Consider the following 16,963-nt stretch of genomic DNA (forward strand, 5'->3'; position numbering starts at 1 on the left):
CGAAATGTGTCGGGCCAGTTTCCGCTCGTTACGGGCTCAGTAGGGTGTTCGGTTATTCATTCGATTCGAGTTGCCATAGATGTGTGGGTTGCCACAGTATAAAATAAATCACAGTTGTAAAAAATACAAACGTTGATAATAATTATTGCTGTTCTAAGGTGAGTAACATTTCCCTTACGGATGAGGCTCATTTTTATTTGAACGGTTTTATAACCGAAATTCTACATTTTAGCAAAAAGAATCCTCACCTCCAATAATAAATCCCCTGCCATTCTCATAAATTAATCGTTTTGACCGCTATCTCAGCACCTGGCAATTCGAACTGCGTCGTCAGCGTATTTTTTAAAACGTAGAGTTGGGGTAAAAATAGCCCCATAAATCCGAAATCTCTTTTTCTGTTGAATTAAATATTTTGAATAAATCAAATAACTAGTGTTATTTTGAAATTACATCTGCGAGACAGAATAAGGAACAACAAGATAAGAGAAATATGCAAGATCCAAGATGTGATTAGGTGGGGATGGCAACGAAGGAGACGCATGTGAGGAGAATGGAAACATCCAGAATTCCCCTACATTGCACTGTACGGCCAACCCTAAGGTAGATGACTCCCGGGCAGACCATAAATGAGATGGATCGACAGCTGGGAATTCACATCGCAGGAGACTAATTCATCTTAAAAGCATGACATAAGGCGCACATCAAGTAGAAGAAAAAGAAGAAGAAGAATTTTAAGTTTAGCTTCCGTGGTGTAGCAGTCGCATGTTTGGCTATAATGCTGGAGTTCCTAGGTTTGATTCTTATGGGGGTCAAAATTAATATTTGAGTTCCAAAAAAATGAGTAGTGTGGTTGACAATCGTGGGTAAAATAATGAATGTTATTTGCGTATAATTGATCACTTAAACCGGCCTATGACAGATCGTAAGCCCTGTAAATACCCAGAGATCCATATTGTGGGTGTACTGGCAAAAAACGTAAACTCAAAAATATGCCATTTTGACTTAATGATGTAATTACAAAATTTTCAACGTTCTACAATCTGGCAAAATAAACTAAGCAGTTTGAAATGTCATGTTTATGTGGTTTTAAAAGAAAATTCAACTTTAAGTTCAATAGCACGTATTTTATTAAGCCTAAAGTTTGAAAAAGTTTTGTCCGCCTCCGTAGTGTAATGGTCAGCACGCTCGGCTACCGTTTTGGAGGTCCCGGGTTCGATTCCCAGAGAGGGGTCTAATAAATATAAGTGATTTGTCACTGTAATATTTATTCAGTTTTACCCTGGACTGGTACCTGAAGCGGAGGGCTGATCACCTTTCTTTCGTGTGTTAATGATCAATATATAACGCAGTGCCCTATGCACCATTGGGGTGCGGATAAGGGTTTGAAATGAAAAGTTTTAAGTGACAGGGATTTTTAAAACTCAAATGGCAGTGGACAGGACATATTGCAAGACGGGACCCACAAGATGGACCCCAAGAATTCTACGATGGAGACCTTGGGAGAACAAAAGAGGTGTCGAAAGACCCCAAAAGAGATGGTCTGACGACATAGTCGCTGTGGGGGGTAGAAACTGGCAGCAAGCAGCAACTGACCGTAGGAGATGGAAAGAAGGGGAAGAGGTCTATATCCAGCAGTGTATGTCAGAGATCTCATAAAGAAGAGGAAGAAGATTAAAACTGTTTTTAGAGTATAAAAAAATTGCCAGTACACTTACAATATTTTCCTTCATCTATATTGAGATGTCAAAATTTAATAGCTGCAAACTAACTGTAAGGTTGGCATAATCCGGTATAATTTTCCCATAAAGTGCATTGTTTTTTTCAGCATCAACTGTCAAACGACACAAAGGTGATGCTGAAGAGCCTAACCCTGAAGTCTTCGGGCATCTTCCGGTGTGAGGCGTCCGCAGAAGCGCCGGGATTCTCCTCGGGCAGTCGAGAGGGTAGATTGCAAGTTGTATGTAAGTACTGCACATGAACTGCGTTTGCATGAATGCATTACCATCACACCATCTTTGTGGAAGTCCACACTAACACCGATAAATCAAATACTACTCCTTTTTACTTCATTAACCTTCCCCTCCCGGTGATATGTATTTACTACAACTCGACTTTTAAAATGAGAATATCAATATAAAATATAATAATATTATGTATCACATGAAAGTATTATAATATGAAGTTATGCATTTGCAGCGACTGAAATAAATATTTTGTGAAAAAATCGGGAAAAAAATCAGCAATTTGTTATATTTTTATTTTTATTTGTTGGGGAATTGTACAAATTTACATTTAAAGAAGTATATAATAAACAATGGTTACATTAACAATAATAAACATAACAATAATAAATCCCTTACCGCACCACAATGGTGCATAGGGCACTGCTTCATATAAACGCAGTGTTATCTCTATCGATTACACATGAAGGAAAGGTGATCAGCCCTCCACTTCAGGTACCAGTCCAGTGTAATATTGAATAAATATTAGAGTGACATTACATTAACAAAAATAGTTACATTAATAAAAATAAAGCCAATTAAACAATTCCACATTCATGTTATAATAACTATTAAAAACATTCAGAGATAAAAAAAGGGTATGGTATAAAAAAATAGATTTTGCAGGAAAGAGAAGGAAAAGGAAGGAGGAATCAATACACAAACGTTTCTCGGAAAGTCGTACGTGGCGGTCATGTCGCTACGTTAGCTATTGCGGCTATTTGCGATGTATTTTTTTCTCGTTTTCAGATACTTACCAGAGCTAACATTACAAAATTGTTATATTTCATTTTCAACTATGGTTAATAAAAGCAACATTTAGGAATATTCACATTTTCCCGTTTTTAAACCACATTTTCATATGGTGTACGAAATACATATCACCGGTGCACGCAATTTTTTTCAGCATCGTAAGGGAAAAGTTATGTTCTTCACATCATTTTCTTCGCGTTCTGATACTAATTGTTTATATATCGTATACAGTTTTAATAGTATACAATATCCGCAGGTAAAAAATTCAGTTTTTGATAGTAAAAATATAAAAAATTGTCAATAACTAGCTTATCAATTTCGGAGTATCTGAAATTGAAATTAATTGCCTTTCCTCCACCCTACTATTAATGTCTTTTACACTCCCTTCTTCCCACGAATGCGTGAACTCTTTATTTTGTCTCTAAGGGACACTAGAGTGGGCCGATGACGTTTTTTGCGAATTTAGCAATGAAAGCGGTCTAAAAAGTTGCATTTTGGATTGCACTTAACGAAAAAAATATTTTAAAAAATATTCGCTACTACTTTTGGCCCTCAACCAGAGCTCAAAGTTTTCAGAAAAGCCATTTTTTCACGCTTTACCAGCTGCCATTTCGTAATTTATTAATATAGACAGTCTAATTAAATGTTACGATGTGTAATATACTTTACTTAAATAGCACATAAAGATAAAAGTTGCACTTTACGTTGTTATAAATAGGTAGCGTTGTTTTAGTATGGCTTTATATTCATCAGTTTTCGGCCGGCGCGCGGCGCTCTAAGGAATCGGTTGCGCTGTCCGTAATTTTCTTTAGATCCCTGTACTTTAAAAACGAGTTAGATTTTAAAATATTTTATAATTTAGGTTACAAATTATCTTAATAAACGATTAAAGTTATTTTAAATACATTATTATTTTAATTAAAACCGAAATGAGTTCATCTAAACCCTGTATAAAATAATACTAGATTTTGGTTTTTAGCCTCTTTTATTTTTGGAATTTTTCTCGAACCGGTTTTAAAAAGAACTTTGTTATCTTCAGGGATAGACATATACATGTATATTCCAGAAGACAACAAGGTTTTTGTCGAAACCAGTTAGAGAAAAGTATCAATAATGGATGTGGTAAAAAACCAAGTTCTAGTTTTATTTTCTACAGTTTTATAAAATGTGCCACAAATTATCTGCCAAAAATATTCAAGAAATAAGTTTAACCCGCTACTAACATAGACGTAGTGAGGTAGTTTGTTCCATATTTGGCGTACCATCAGGTCAAATCGTAGAAACGATATAAAAATGATGATAGGCACTATTGACTTAAAATAATCTTCAAAAATTCATCGGAAAAACAGCCGTACTTCAAAAATAAATTGAAAAATTTTCGCATATTAAAACAAGGTTACAACACCTTTGTTTAAATGAAAATGGAATAAATATTTACAGGAAACTACAGTATCAGTGAGTTCAAAATCAAAATCAAAGAGGAAAACTTTACAACTATAACAAGTGTGTGTAAACGATTTGGTTTTTCCGACCGATGGGCTGCAACTTTGACTTTTGTTGTTCTAAAAGACTACAAGCCATACTACACCAATATTTGGAACTGGCAAATATATTTCACATTCACTCGTTAATGATTTTTTGAGCAAAAGTTTGGAGCTTGAAAATATTCAATGCCTAAGCTGCGATTGGATTGTATTTAATACGGGCTGAAAAATGGAGCGAGTCGGCATTGAGAATAAATATAAAATAAACCATTACAATTGTTTATTTGTCAATTACCTAAATTCTAATGCATTATCGTTTTGACATTTATCACTCATGATGGTCTTACATCTGGTCTTCGGGGAAATTTTAATCCAACTGGAAAAGCTTTAAGGTTTGTGAATGATTATCTATTATGATTTTTACTGTACCTGTAAACCTACTACATACCCTAAGCTGGGACCATCTGTGTCAATCTATTACTATTGAACATTGTTAACCTGAAATCGTAAATCAACAACCTGGAAAAATGGCACACTCTCGGTAACTGACAACTGGTTATTTTAAAATCCACAAATAATTGTCAAAGTTTACGCTTCAGTGTGGTTAATTGTAATAAGAAAACCATAGGATAGTGCAAATTATTTAATTGAAATAATAAGTTTATCCGGAGCTTCGGGGATGATTTAAAATCAAAAAAGATCCTGTCATTCAAAGGAATGATTTTTTGTTCATCCTATAAACTCAGTTTCAACATTGTTATCGAATACCAGAAGCCATATCGGGACCTAAATTTGAGAAGAATCATCGAAACTCGGAAGAAGACAGATGCTAACCTTAAGGTTATTTAAGTTACCGAAGCTTAATTTTTAAGCTACCAACTACATAGAAATAATTATTAGGGCTAAATCATAAGTTTCACAACCACCAATCTTAGTTAAAATATCGGACAGCTTTTAAGAGATGATTTTAATAAATCGAAGATCAGTTTTTACTGTATCCTCCATCCCTTGTAAGATGTAGGCCTTGTGGAACGCTGCGTTAAAATGTTGACAGAAGGCTCGATAACAGTAACTGGCCAGAAAGCAAAAGATGGTGTTATACGAACTAAAATAATGTACAGGACTAAAATACCATCATTCGATAGTAAGAAACAGTGTGAATAAAAAAATTACTTTTATTTTCGCACTCTGGTTTATATAGAAAAATCTGTGAATTCCGTCATTTTTATGGTTTGAAAAATAAATATAAAGCCAATTTCTAAATTTCTAAATATTTTTTTTTCTTGCTGAATGACTTTTCTTTTATTAATATATATATTTTTTTCTTATAAACGTGAAATTTTATATTTTGTGAGAATTGAGAATTTCGTTGAAAAATATCAAAATGTAAAAATTTCAATCTTGGTTGGTTTGTCGTTTTTAATTAACATAATGTATTTTAAATAATTTTAATTGTTCATAAAGATAATCTTTAACATATACTTAATCACACTTAATATTATAACACATTTTAAAAGTACCGGGATATAAGAAAAAACACGTAGAGCGCAACCAATCCCTTTGAGCGCCGCGCGCCGGCTTAATACTGATGGAAACAATGACTTACTAAAACAACGCTATTGATTTAAAACAACAAAAAGTGCAACTTATGACCTTGTGTGCTTATTAAGGAAGGTATGTTACATATCCTAACATTTAATTAAACTGCCTACATTACTAAAATACGAAATGGTAGCTGGTAAAGCGCAAAAAATAGCTTTTCAGAAAACTTTGAGCTCTGGTTTAGGGCCAAAAGTAGTATGGAATATTTTTCTAAAAATTTATTACGTTATGTGCAATTCAAAATGCAACTTTTTAGACCTATTTGTCTTTGATATCTAAAAAAATAATATTTTTCATACATCAACGGCCCACTCTAGGGACACTCCAGTTGGCCATCTAAGCATTTGCATTTCAGCAGTTTATATTATTTTTTGACATCTCATTAAAGATGAAGAACAATATGGAAGTCTGGGCTGACGACCGTCATAGGCTGGTTTAAGTGATCACTTTACACACGTGTAACATTAACCAATTCTACCCATTATTGACAACCACACTACTCAAATTCTTGGAAGTTCTATATATATATATATATGAACCAATTTAGAAACCTTGTTCTTGAATCACTAGAACTTCACTAGAGACATCTATTGGTGAGATGTAAAGAAGTTTTTATTGAGCAGAAACTCTTATATTATCAGCAGTTTATGTTGCCTAGAGTAGGTGTTTTACATCGTCCAGCATTCGGAGCCATGGAGGAGTGCGGGTGTGACAATTTTGTTCTGTTAACACCTGTTATATTATATTTTAATCTGGTAACTGCCTAAATCGGGGGATATTTTTTGTAAAACGCAAAAAAATGTATTATATGCAAAAATATAATGTTATTTACAACATTTTGAGTGTGTCCAAATACTTGTTCACAAAAATATAAAAAATCACAAAAATAAATATAAGAGTTTCTGCTTAATAAAAAGCTTCTTTACATCTCACCAATAGATGTCTCTAGTGAAGTTTTAGTGATTCATGAACAAGGTTTCTAAATTGGTTCATATATATAGAACTTCCAAGAATTTGAGTAGTGTGGTTGTCAATAATGGGTAGAATTGGTGAATGTTACACGTGTGTAAAGTGATCACTCAAACCAGCCTATGACGGTCGTAAGCCCCGTAAATGCCCAGACTTCCATATTCTTCTTCATCTTTGATGAGATGTCAAAAAATAATATATAATGTTATGTTTTTATTTTCAGATTTACCAAAGGACGGGCCGTTTATAACAGATACTGACAGAGAGTACAAAATAGGTGAAACCCTTTATCTTAATTGCACATCGGGTAAATCTTCTCCTCCCTTCGAACTCCACTGGTACGTTAACGATGAAAAGGTTGGTATGAGACGCCAATGGCGTTATTTGAAGTTTAGACTGATGGATAATTCTCATGATGTGTTATTATTAGCTAATAAATTAATATAAAAAATCACAAGACTATCGGTAACATTCTTATTGAAATCTGTAGAGAACTAAGGGAGATATGAAGGTTTAAACCAGAGGTTCCCAAACTCTTTTATCTCGTAGACCCCTTGCCTTACCTGATATTGATTTTTATCAAATTCATTAACTTCAAATGTATTTTTGACAGCCCGTATATGTAGTGTTACTCACTTTGAACCACACATGTTAGGTTTTATACATTCATATTTTAAATTCAAATTAAAACAAAGACCCCTTGCAAGTTGTCATAGACCCCTGGGGGTCGATATAGACCACTTTGGGAATCACTGGTTTAAACTATAGATATTTAAAAAAAAACGAAAAACGGACACCGCTATACGTCATCAAATTTAACATCATGGGGCGTATCCCCTTATGTATCTGCTTTATAGAGCTGTAATAGTAGTAGTGTGGATTCGTTTCTGCGACGTCAGTCGTTACCGACTTACGAAAACAACGTTTTTACGAAGGCGAATTTCACAAAAGTAAACGATAAATGAAAATATTGATTTTATCGGCTGTTATAAACACAAAACGAGTCTTACACAATCCTTTATAGGTTGAGTATGTTAAATTGTCCGCCTCCGTAGCGTAATGGTCAGCACGCTCGGCTACCGTTCTGGAGGTCCCGGGTTCGATTCCCAGGGGGGTCAAATAGATATTAAGTGATTTTTTCACTCTAATAATTATTCAATATTACCCTGGACTGGTACCTGAAGCGGGTGGCTGATCACCTTTCCTTCATGTGTTTACGATCAAGATAACACTGCGTTTATATGATGCAGTGCCCTATGCACCACTGGGGTGCGGATAAGGGATGTTAAATTAGATATTCCTCCCGAGTGATAATACCCTATAACGACGGTCATACGTTTGTTTAGTATAACTGAGTATTACTGTTCATACCTCGATGATTAGCAGTGACATTATTTGATTGAGTTTTTAATTTTTTGTATTATATTTTTTTATACTTAACTAAGAACTCAACTCTTAGTCTAATTACTAAAATTTAACTCTAAAACTGAAATTTTAATAAATTAAATAAGAACTGTTAAAAGTGGGGTCGGCGTTTTCGCATGAAATATTCCTATGCACTCAAATGCACGAGTAATTTTTTTTTTTTTAATTATTTTTAATTATTATGTATTTTGGATATTTAAAATAAAATTATACACCTCCCCCACCACCCGCGAGCCCCTTGTTAAAAAATTGGCAGCTCGCCCCTGTTCAAGGGTGTATAAAAAGTAATATTATACTTGGTAAAAATGCATTTATGTTCATAATTGTGTTGAATTAAGGTGAACAAAAAAAAGTAAAAGCATTACGATTTTCAATTTCGTAGCCGTATTGGTTTCCAGTCGGTTACAATTTAATTACTTGTATCGGTCGAAGCAGGCTTAGTTTTATTAGAAAGTGTCGCCTTAAATGGATTCTTTTTAATTAAAAATATTCAAACTCAATTTAGTGCCTACTATAAAAAATATATATTAACTTTCTTTGTCTGGGAATAGTAGCTATAGGTTGTGAACTTTATGGCAGCATTAAATTGAACACCCCTGGTAAGGGCTATTAACCTTTCCCGTACTGATTATCCAAAAATTACGCGTGATCCAAAGGGGGGTACAAAAATACCCCAGTCCATAATTGCTAGGAAATCGTAGTACGCAGCAATTACCCTCGGGTAATTGAATTAACCACTCCAAAAAAAATATTACCAACCAAGAAAATATGAAAAAATTAATAAAATTTTATTCATTGAAAATAACGTATTTACACATACATTTAGATATCTAATTTTATGAAAAAATATCGTCATATTAAAAAAAAAAAAAAAAAAAATACTTTTAACCGCTTATTAAATTAAATTTTCAAAACTGTTTTTTTTTACCCAGTCTCTCAAAAGGATGCCTAAAACTGCCCTAGATAAAACGAAAGCCGAGTATTTATTTTTCTCGCTCTCTCGTACCATACCATAGTAGTACAACGTTTATCAGAGTGAAAGAAATAACATGTCGCTAGCGGGCAAAAAAATAACGTCCTGATTTATAAAATTAAAAAAAAAAACACTTCTTTTTTACCACTTGAGTTTATGTTACTATGACAACTAGTTTCTTAGATTTAGACCTGAAGATGGAAGCATAGCTTGCGAAACTAGTTGTCATAATAAAATAAACTCAAGTGGTTGAAAAACAAATGTTTATCTTTTACATTTTCATCATGTCTTACCACAAAGTGAAAGTCGAAACAATAAATAAAATATCCTTTTTTATAAGTACGCAGATCTTGCGACCTCGACTGATAGTCCTTTTTGTCAAAAAATATTTTAAAACATTAAACGATTTGAACTTTTAACAATAAAGGGAAAATTTTACTTATCATTATTTTAAAGATTACAAAAAATTAAGAGGATGTAGGTCTTATAATACTAAATTATCGTATTAAAATTCATAAATGGGGGATTTCAATGCCCCTGTTAGATCCGGCTAGGTTAAGTTGTCGACAAACAGTGCATTTTCACTTGGGAGAAAATCGGACTGAACGTACTCAGCATATTAAAAGATTTTTTATAGATCTCTTCGTATTAATAAAATTCTTTTTCTTTTTCATTGCCAAACTTCGCTTGTCGAAGACTAGCATATTGATTAATGATCTGACAATATAATTCACAGTAACTTTGGATAATTTATTTCTAACAATACAATATAATTCAATATAATTCACAGTAACTTTGGATATAGCGTCATTAAACTTAAAACTAGCAAGCTTATGACTGAGGGGTAGACTGAACGAGAAGAAATCACGGTGTCCGTGTGTGAACGCTTTCGTCATAAGTCAAAAGTAATTTTACAATCGACTATTCGTTATTGAGATCTAAGAAATTTATATTTTGACTCCGTTGTGAATTGAATTTTACATATTAATAAAGTTTTGAAAAAATAATAATAATAGTGGATAATTTGTATAGACATTTTTGTAAAATACAAAGAGCGGTTGACTGATTTAATTGGGGAAAAGAAAATTATGGCAATGATTCAGCAAAGAAATGCCTTTTATTATTTTTCTAAAGTATATCTCACTTTTACTATTTCTACTACTGGTGGAAAACCAATCCATGCCGACAAGACACACTCGCTATATTTAGTGCGTTGGTTGTAAGCTGGTAAGATCACTTTACCTATAGCAGTTGTTGTAGCCGATCTTGTAAATTAAAATAATAATAACAATAATAATACCTTATTCCAAGGAATCAACACTTTTTTTAAAATTGATAAAAATAATAATAATGGATAATTTACAAAGCACCATTTTCATAAAATACTATCCAAAGAGTTCTTAGTTTTTTTTTACAAGTACTTTCTTGGTTTAAAAAAACTTATAAAAATAAAGTATGTACAATACCTATATTTATTTGCGATGTTGTAAATGTGCCTGCAAAATATAGTATGTCAAATTCGGCAAGACGGTTAGTCGAATTCGGGTCAGGATATTTTAGCTGAGCACTGTGATTCCTAAAGTAAGCATTATGGCGCCCATGGGAAAGCTAGAAAGGTCGAAGGGCGCACTAGCCAATCCGCCTCCCTACCAAGAGGGAAGGGAACGTGGACAAAAAGAGCCAGGTGTGGAAAAATGCAAAATTTTGTTAACGTGTCAAAAAGCAACCTTTTGCATTTTTTTCCATCGGCCACTACAGTGGAAGTCGGTTTAGAAGAAATGATGTGATCACCGCCGTATAAACGAATTTTCCAAAATTATTTAAAAAAAATGTTATACAAAAGAATGAAGGGTTGTCAGAAAGCCTAGAGGCTTCTATTAGGGTGGTGACTAACCGGAGCATATCGTCGTAACTTAACGTCGTAACATCACTCGCGGCGAGCATCAGCGAGCATCCGAAACTATGGATGGAGCGTTCGGCTCGGTGAAGTGACTGCCTGAATGCTCGCATCGTAACGTAACACGTTACGACAAAATAGCTCCGGTGAGTCACCGTTCTTATATCGCTCACTCCTTTCAAGAACGTCATGAATAAAAAATCGTCAATTTTCAGTTTAGCGTGTTTTTGGAATGGCCAGAAAATGTATTACAATATATCCCAGCAAAAGAGGCATATTTTTAACTTAATATTTACCCGCTACAGGGCAGAAAGTTTTTGCATTTTGAAGAAAAAGTATTGTTTAATTATTTTTTTTAAATATACTAAATATTTTTCAAATGGATAAAAAACCTTCAGGTTTTACCTAATAAGATCTGTTGCACAGTAAAAAGTGGCTTGATATTTATTTTTAATACATTGTATTATATTTTTAAACTTTAAAAACGATCTCCTGAAAAATCTTTTTTTTATTTATTTACGACGTCCTTGAAAGGAGTGAGAGATATATCAGATCTGGGAATGCGATAGCACAACATTTAATGTCCAAAAAATATTTATATTTTTGTAATGATTTAAATTTATATTTTAAATTTTTTTTTCGTTATTATTTTTATACAATATAACTAAAAATCAAAACAAAATCACATTTAAAAAAAAACATCTCTTGCTGTTTTTTCAATGGGATTTTTTTTGAGATCAGTACACAAGTCTAAAATTAAGACTTAGCTTAACATACGGTGATTGAGAATGTAATAGTAGTAGTGTGGATTCGTTTCAGTTCTGTTTCGTCATTCGTTACCAACTTACGAAAACAACGTTTTTACGAAGTCGAATTTAGCAAATGTAAATGATGAATGAAAATATCGATTATATCGACTGTTTTAAACACAAAACGAGTCTTCTACATTCCTTTATAGGTTGAATATGTTAAATTAAATATTCCTCCCGAATGATAATACCCTATTTTTACTTCGCTCACTCCTTTCAACAACGTCACATTTCAAAAAACTTGATTTTTCAGGAGATCGCTTTCAAAGAGAAAATCTTTCGAGAGATCAAACCACTTATTTAACTTTCTATTATGCAGCAGACCTTTTTAGGTAAAACCTGAAGGTTTTTTCTCCATTTGAAAAATAATTAGTATATTCAAAAAAATAATTAAAAAATACATTTTCTTCAAAATGCAAAAACAACACTTTCTGCCCTATGGCGTGTAAATATTAGGTTAAAAATATGCCGCTTTTGCTGGGATATAGTACATTTTCTGTGCATTCCGAAAACATGCAGAGTCGAAAATTGACGATTTTTGATATATGACGTTGTTGAAAGGAGTGAGCAACTTGACAAACTGTCGACCCCTGCTCTCGACCGATACCTGAATTATCGGACTGCCTCTGTCCACTTTGACTCCGAAAGTTTTGATGGAGTCCCATTGATCCTCAGATCACGGAACCATCCTCGCTGGTAGAGTATGGACCTGTACAGTACCAGCATGGCCTGGAGAGCGCCGTGTTGGGTCTGGAGTTGGAACTGCGCGAGAAGCACCTGCGCGGCGGACTGAGGACGCGCTGCGTGGCCAGCCCCCCGTGGTCAGACCGAGAGACCCCGCCTGGGGCAGCCAGCCCCCAAGACAGAAGAGAAGCCCTATTTCTAGGTAAACCTTGTCCACATCTCCCTACGATCACTCTACTCTTACTGGTCCCATGTCGAATCTCATTCGACATCGATTTTTTCCTCTTAGGTTCTATCTCGGATGTTATTCGACATTTTTTTCATCATTTTTCATTCATTTCATTTCAAACCCTTATCCGCACCCTAATGGTGCATAGGGCACTGCATCATATAAACACAGTGTTATCTTTTTTTCATCATTAGTATTTTTTATTTAAATTCCAAGCTTACAATTTTGTCACTCGTATCTATTACAACAAACAGTATGTGGAGCAGAGGACAAAATATTTTTTCCAATTGGAATGTAACTGTCTACCTAGAATTTTGGGGGACCGGAAATGGTTAACGCACTTCTCTTTCTTATTCCGTACTCTGCTACTACTACCACTACTACTACCACCATCGCTCCAGAGAGGATGGAACGCCACACTCTTCTGTTCTGACATACACTCCTCGCTTCTTTCACAACCATACGTCTAGTCATACATATTTTTATTTGTATGACTAGACGTATAAATGGTACTGTTCAAAGTACCATTTATTCTATTCCCTGCATTCACTCGATGTTCATACCTTGTGAGCATATTACCTAGATATAAAAATTCCTACACGTACTAAAGCTTCATGTCCATAATCTAAGAAATAGTAAATTACCAATTATTAAAATTTTAACACTCATATTAGGCCACTAATTGAGTTTTATTTCACACGACTAGTTTCGAAAACTACAGATGTTTTCATCGACATGTGATCACAAAAACTAACGAGTAAAAAGTTATACATGTATTGGTAGAGGTAGATTTGATAATAAATAGAAGGGGGATTAAGGGGCGGGACTAGGTTTAATGGGAACATAGACAATAATGGTGAGAATTTTTTTTAAAGCATATTTTTAATTACTGTTTTATCAATATTTAAATGTTAACGTATTTCTGTTATAAATTGTTCATGACTAGCTTTTTATATGTGACCGAGTGTAATAAATTGAGGGTGTGTGAGTCAAATGAGTGGTTAGTTTCCATTATGTTATTCGCGAAAATAGTTCAAGTCCACGGCTATGTTCTTTGATTATAATTTTTACATTTCTTGCGGTTTGGTCAATATATTCAACCGCAGGGTGAATAATCCTGTGTCTTATATAATAAATAAAATTAATATTGTCAATAGTACATATTTTTTATTTAATTCCAAAAGATAAGTATTTGTGTTTTTATTATTTACAAAAATACTTCAATTTCATACTATTTCTGTGACCTTAAGCAGCTCATTATTAGAAATAGGTACCGTAGAACGGGGCTACTTGAACTTTGATGTGTTACTTGAGCCCAGTACAAAAAAAAATAGATCGTGGTTTCGATCGAAGTATCGTGACAATAAGTGTCACCTGTCAGGGAAGCAATGAATCATGTCGATACGTTCATTATTGTAGACCAAATACAGATTTAATTTTTTTTTGTACTGAGCTCAAGTAACACATCAAAGTTCAAGTACGTTCTACGGTATCAAACTGTGGTAGAGTGGATTCGAACCGAGAAACTCTGACTCAAGAGTCCGGGACACTAACCACGGGGCCACAACCCGATATATTATAAATTATATTCACAGCATTTCGAGTGTGTTCAAATCCTTGTTCATCCTTGTTTACAAATCTGGGTTTCTCTCTCTTCTTAATCTACGCTAAAATATCAATTATTTTCATTCATTTTTTTTATTTTCAGTGAGAAGCAGTTGTTCGTGCGTCAGCCATAATTGGATTATTTGGGTATATCCACTTATGGCATGCCTCTTCACCGGCATTTATGGATTTTTCTAAGTACTTGTGACTAGCGTTAATTGATAATTCAAGTCTGGCTGTGCATTTTATATGTTCATAGCATCATCCCTTTGAATTCGATGTCATTTTATGTTTCCCGAAAAAAAAATCTTCAAAAGATGTCACTTTATTTATTTTCTATAGCAATAATCCGCTTCACCATTTGAATTTTAATACAAATTGATTTACTTGGGATACACACACAACCTTTCCAAAACTAGCACTTATACAAATTATTTGTGTCATATGCAGGTATGTAAATGTGTTAGTAAGCTATTCGACTGGTTAATCTCTTATACCTGTCAGTACGTTTCTAACTCTTGAACTGATCGCACGTTTGTTTGTTTCAATAAATATATAGTGACCATGTCTGATTTTCGTTACATTAACTGCATACTTATGTGTATGTTTTATGATTTCTTTTACATTTTCCTACTTTTTTATGCTGCATCATTTTTACTATGTTTTATTTTCACTGCATAATATGTTTGATACATTTTTTTCATTGTGATATTATTTTATTAGCTTTACTTCATTAGTTATATATTTTTCTAAATTTCATGTTGAATATGTTGAATACCTTTTTATTTACCCTATCTTTTATAAAATAAAACGAATAAATTAAAATATTCATATTATTTTTGACATCTCATCAAAGATGAAGAAGAATATGGAAGTCTGGGTATTTACGGGGCTGACGACCGTCATAGGCTGGTTTAAGTGATCACTTTACATAAGTGTAACATTCACCAATTCTACCCATTATTGACAACCACACTCAAATTCTTGGAAGTTCTGTATATATGAACGAATTTAGAAACCTTGTTCTTGAATCACTAGAACTTCACTAGAGACATCTATTGGTGAGATGTAAAGAAGCTTTTTATTAAGCAGAAACTCTTATATTAGTATGTGAGGTCCGAATCCTGGATTATAATCACACACATGAGAAACGCCAGAAAATACCATTTTCATTTTTATTATTTAAGCTTATAATTTGACCAGACAATTTATTTTACAACATTTTGAGTGTGTCCAAATACTTGTTCACAAAATCTGAAATTGGAAAAATTGGAGATAATCCAGATTTTGTAAAATATTCAGTTTAAATCTTCCTTAGCCATGAACCTGTAATTTTATCGTCTTGGTTTTAATATCAAACGCACGTTTTGATATCTCAGACTAAAAATCAGACATCTTTTACACTCTAAAATATTCTGGTGCCTATGTTTAAATGAAACTTTCGAGTAGATAATGTTCAAAATAAATTCTAATATATATTTATATTTTTTCACTATGAGAGTTGGAAAAGTTATATGCCGCTACCTCTACATACATTTTGTTGCAAATATGATTTTAAATTACTTAGAAGTTACATGTTAATAAATGTATTATGTATAAGGTTTGTAGGGAAAAGGGTGCAAATATGGGCTCTAATCTATGGTCCTAATTCTGCACTCTGTTGTGGGTAATGTGAAAACGACGTTCGACCAGTATAAGGGTGATTTTCTTCATTAGCCTTCAGTCCTCCACTGCTAGATATAGGCCTTTTCTGTATCTTTCCAATTTTTCGGTCTGTTGCTGTTTGCAGCCAGTTTCCACCCACCTATGGGTATGTCATCGGACCATCTTGTTTGAAGTCTTTTATTTTCCCAAGGTCATCTCATAAATAATTATTTATATAGCGCCATTTTCGCAAAATACTACCTCAAGCGCGTTTCGCTGTGATTGAATTGGGAAAAAGAAAATTATGGAAATGATTCAGCAAAGAACGAACATCTTTCATATTTCGTTTAGTCGGGCATTCGTCCGAGAGATCGCATTCGACTGCATTAAGTGTACTTTCATACTCCATGCTTCACTTCCATTACATTAGGGTTGGAACCAGACACATATAATAATTGTCTATATTTGCACCATTTTCTCTACCTACATTCTATTGAAATATTTATATACACAACATATGTATGTATTTGTAAGTGTTCAGTTTTATCATCGGTAAATCAGTGGTACTATGGATTTAATTTGTGGGTGCATATCGTTTGCGTTCATGGCATCGATTACATACAGACTTTTAAGTTATTACTACCTATTGTATGTAGATAACTTCCACTTTACATTTGACATTATTGTCTGTTACTTAAAGTATCCGAAAAAAGTGATGAAAAATTCGTTATTACCGAATAGAAATTAACATTTCCCGTACTTATCACCCAAAAATTACACGTCATCCGAAGTGGGTACCAAACGACCCCAGTTCATATGTGTATGGAAATCGTAGTACGCAGCTCGCACCAAGTACAAACTTCCGTTCCGAGTCATAAGTGCCACGTCC

General features: G+C 33.7%; 1 protein-coding gene across 1 annotated transcript in view; it reads left to right on the forward strand.

Moving 5' to 3' along the window:
* LOC148308997 (uncharacterized) overlaps positions 1-15,016 on the forward strand; it is a 27,714-nt gene extending 12,698 nt beyond the window's left edge. Inside the window, exons 3-6 of the mRNA XM_088260818.1 lie at positions 1,826-1,961; positions 7,032-7,165; positions 12,588-12,798; positions 14,534-15,016. Coding sequence (XP_088116944.1) covers positions 1,826-1,961; positions 7,032-7,165; positions 12,588-12,798; positions 14,534-14,628 — 576 coding nt within the window. The 3' untranslated portion in view covers positions 14,629-15,016. The remainder of the gene's footprint in view (positions 1-1,825; positions 1,962-7,031; positions 7,166-12,587; positions 12,799-14,533) is intronic.
* The last annotated feature ends 1,947 nt before the right edge of the window (positions 15,017-16,963 follow it).

This window comes from Brachycentrus maculatus, unplaced genomic scaffold (assembly GCF_059751285.1).
Source record: "Brachycentrus maculatus isolate JH-2025_06_01 unplaced genomic scaffold, ASM5975128v1 h1tg000142l, whole genome shotgun sequence".
In the NCBI taxonomy this organism is placed as follows: domain Eukaryota; kingdom Metazoa; phylum Arthropoda; class Insecta; order Trichoptera; family Brachycentridae; genus Brachycentrus; species Brachycentrus maculatus.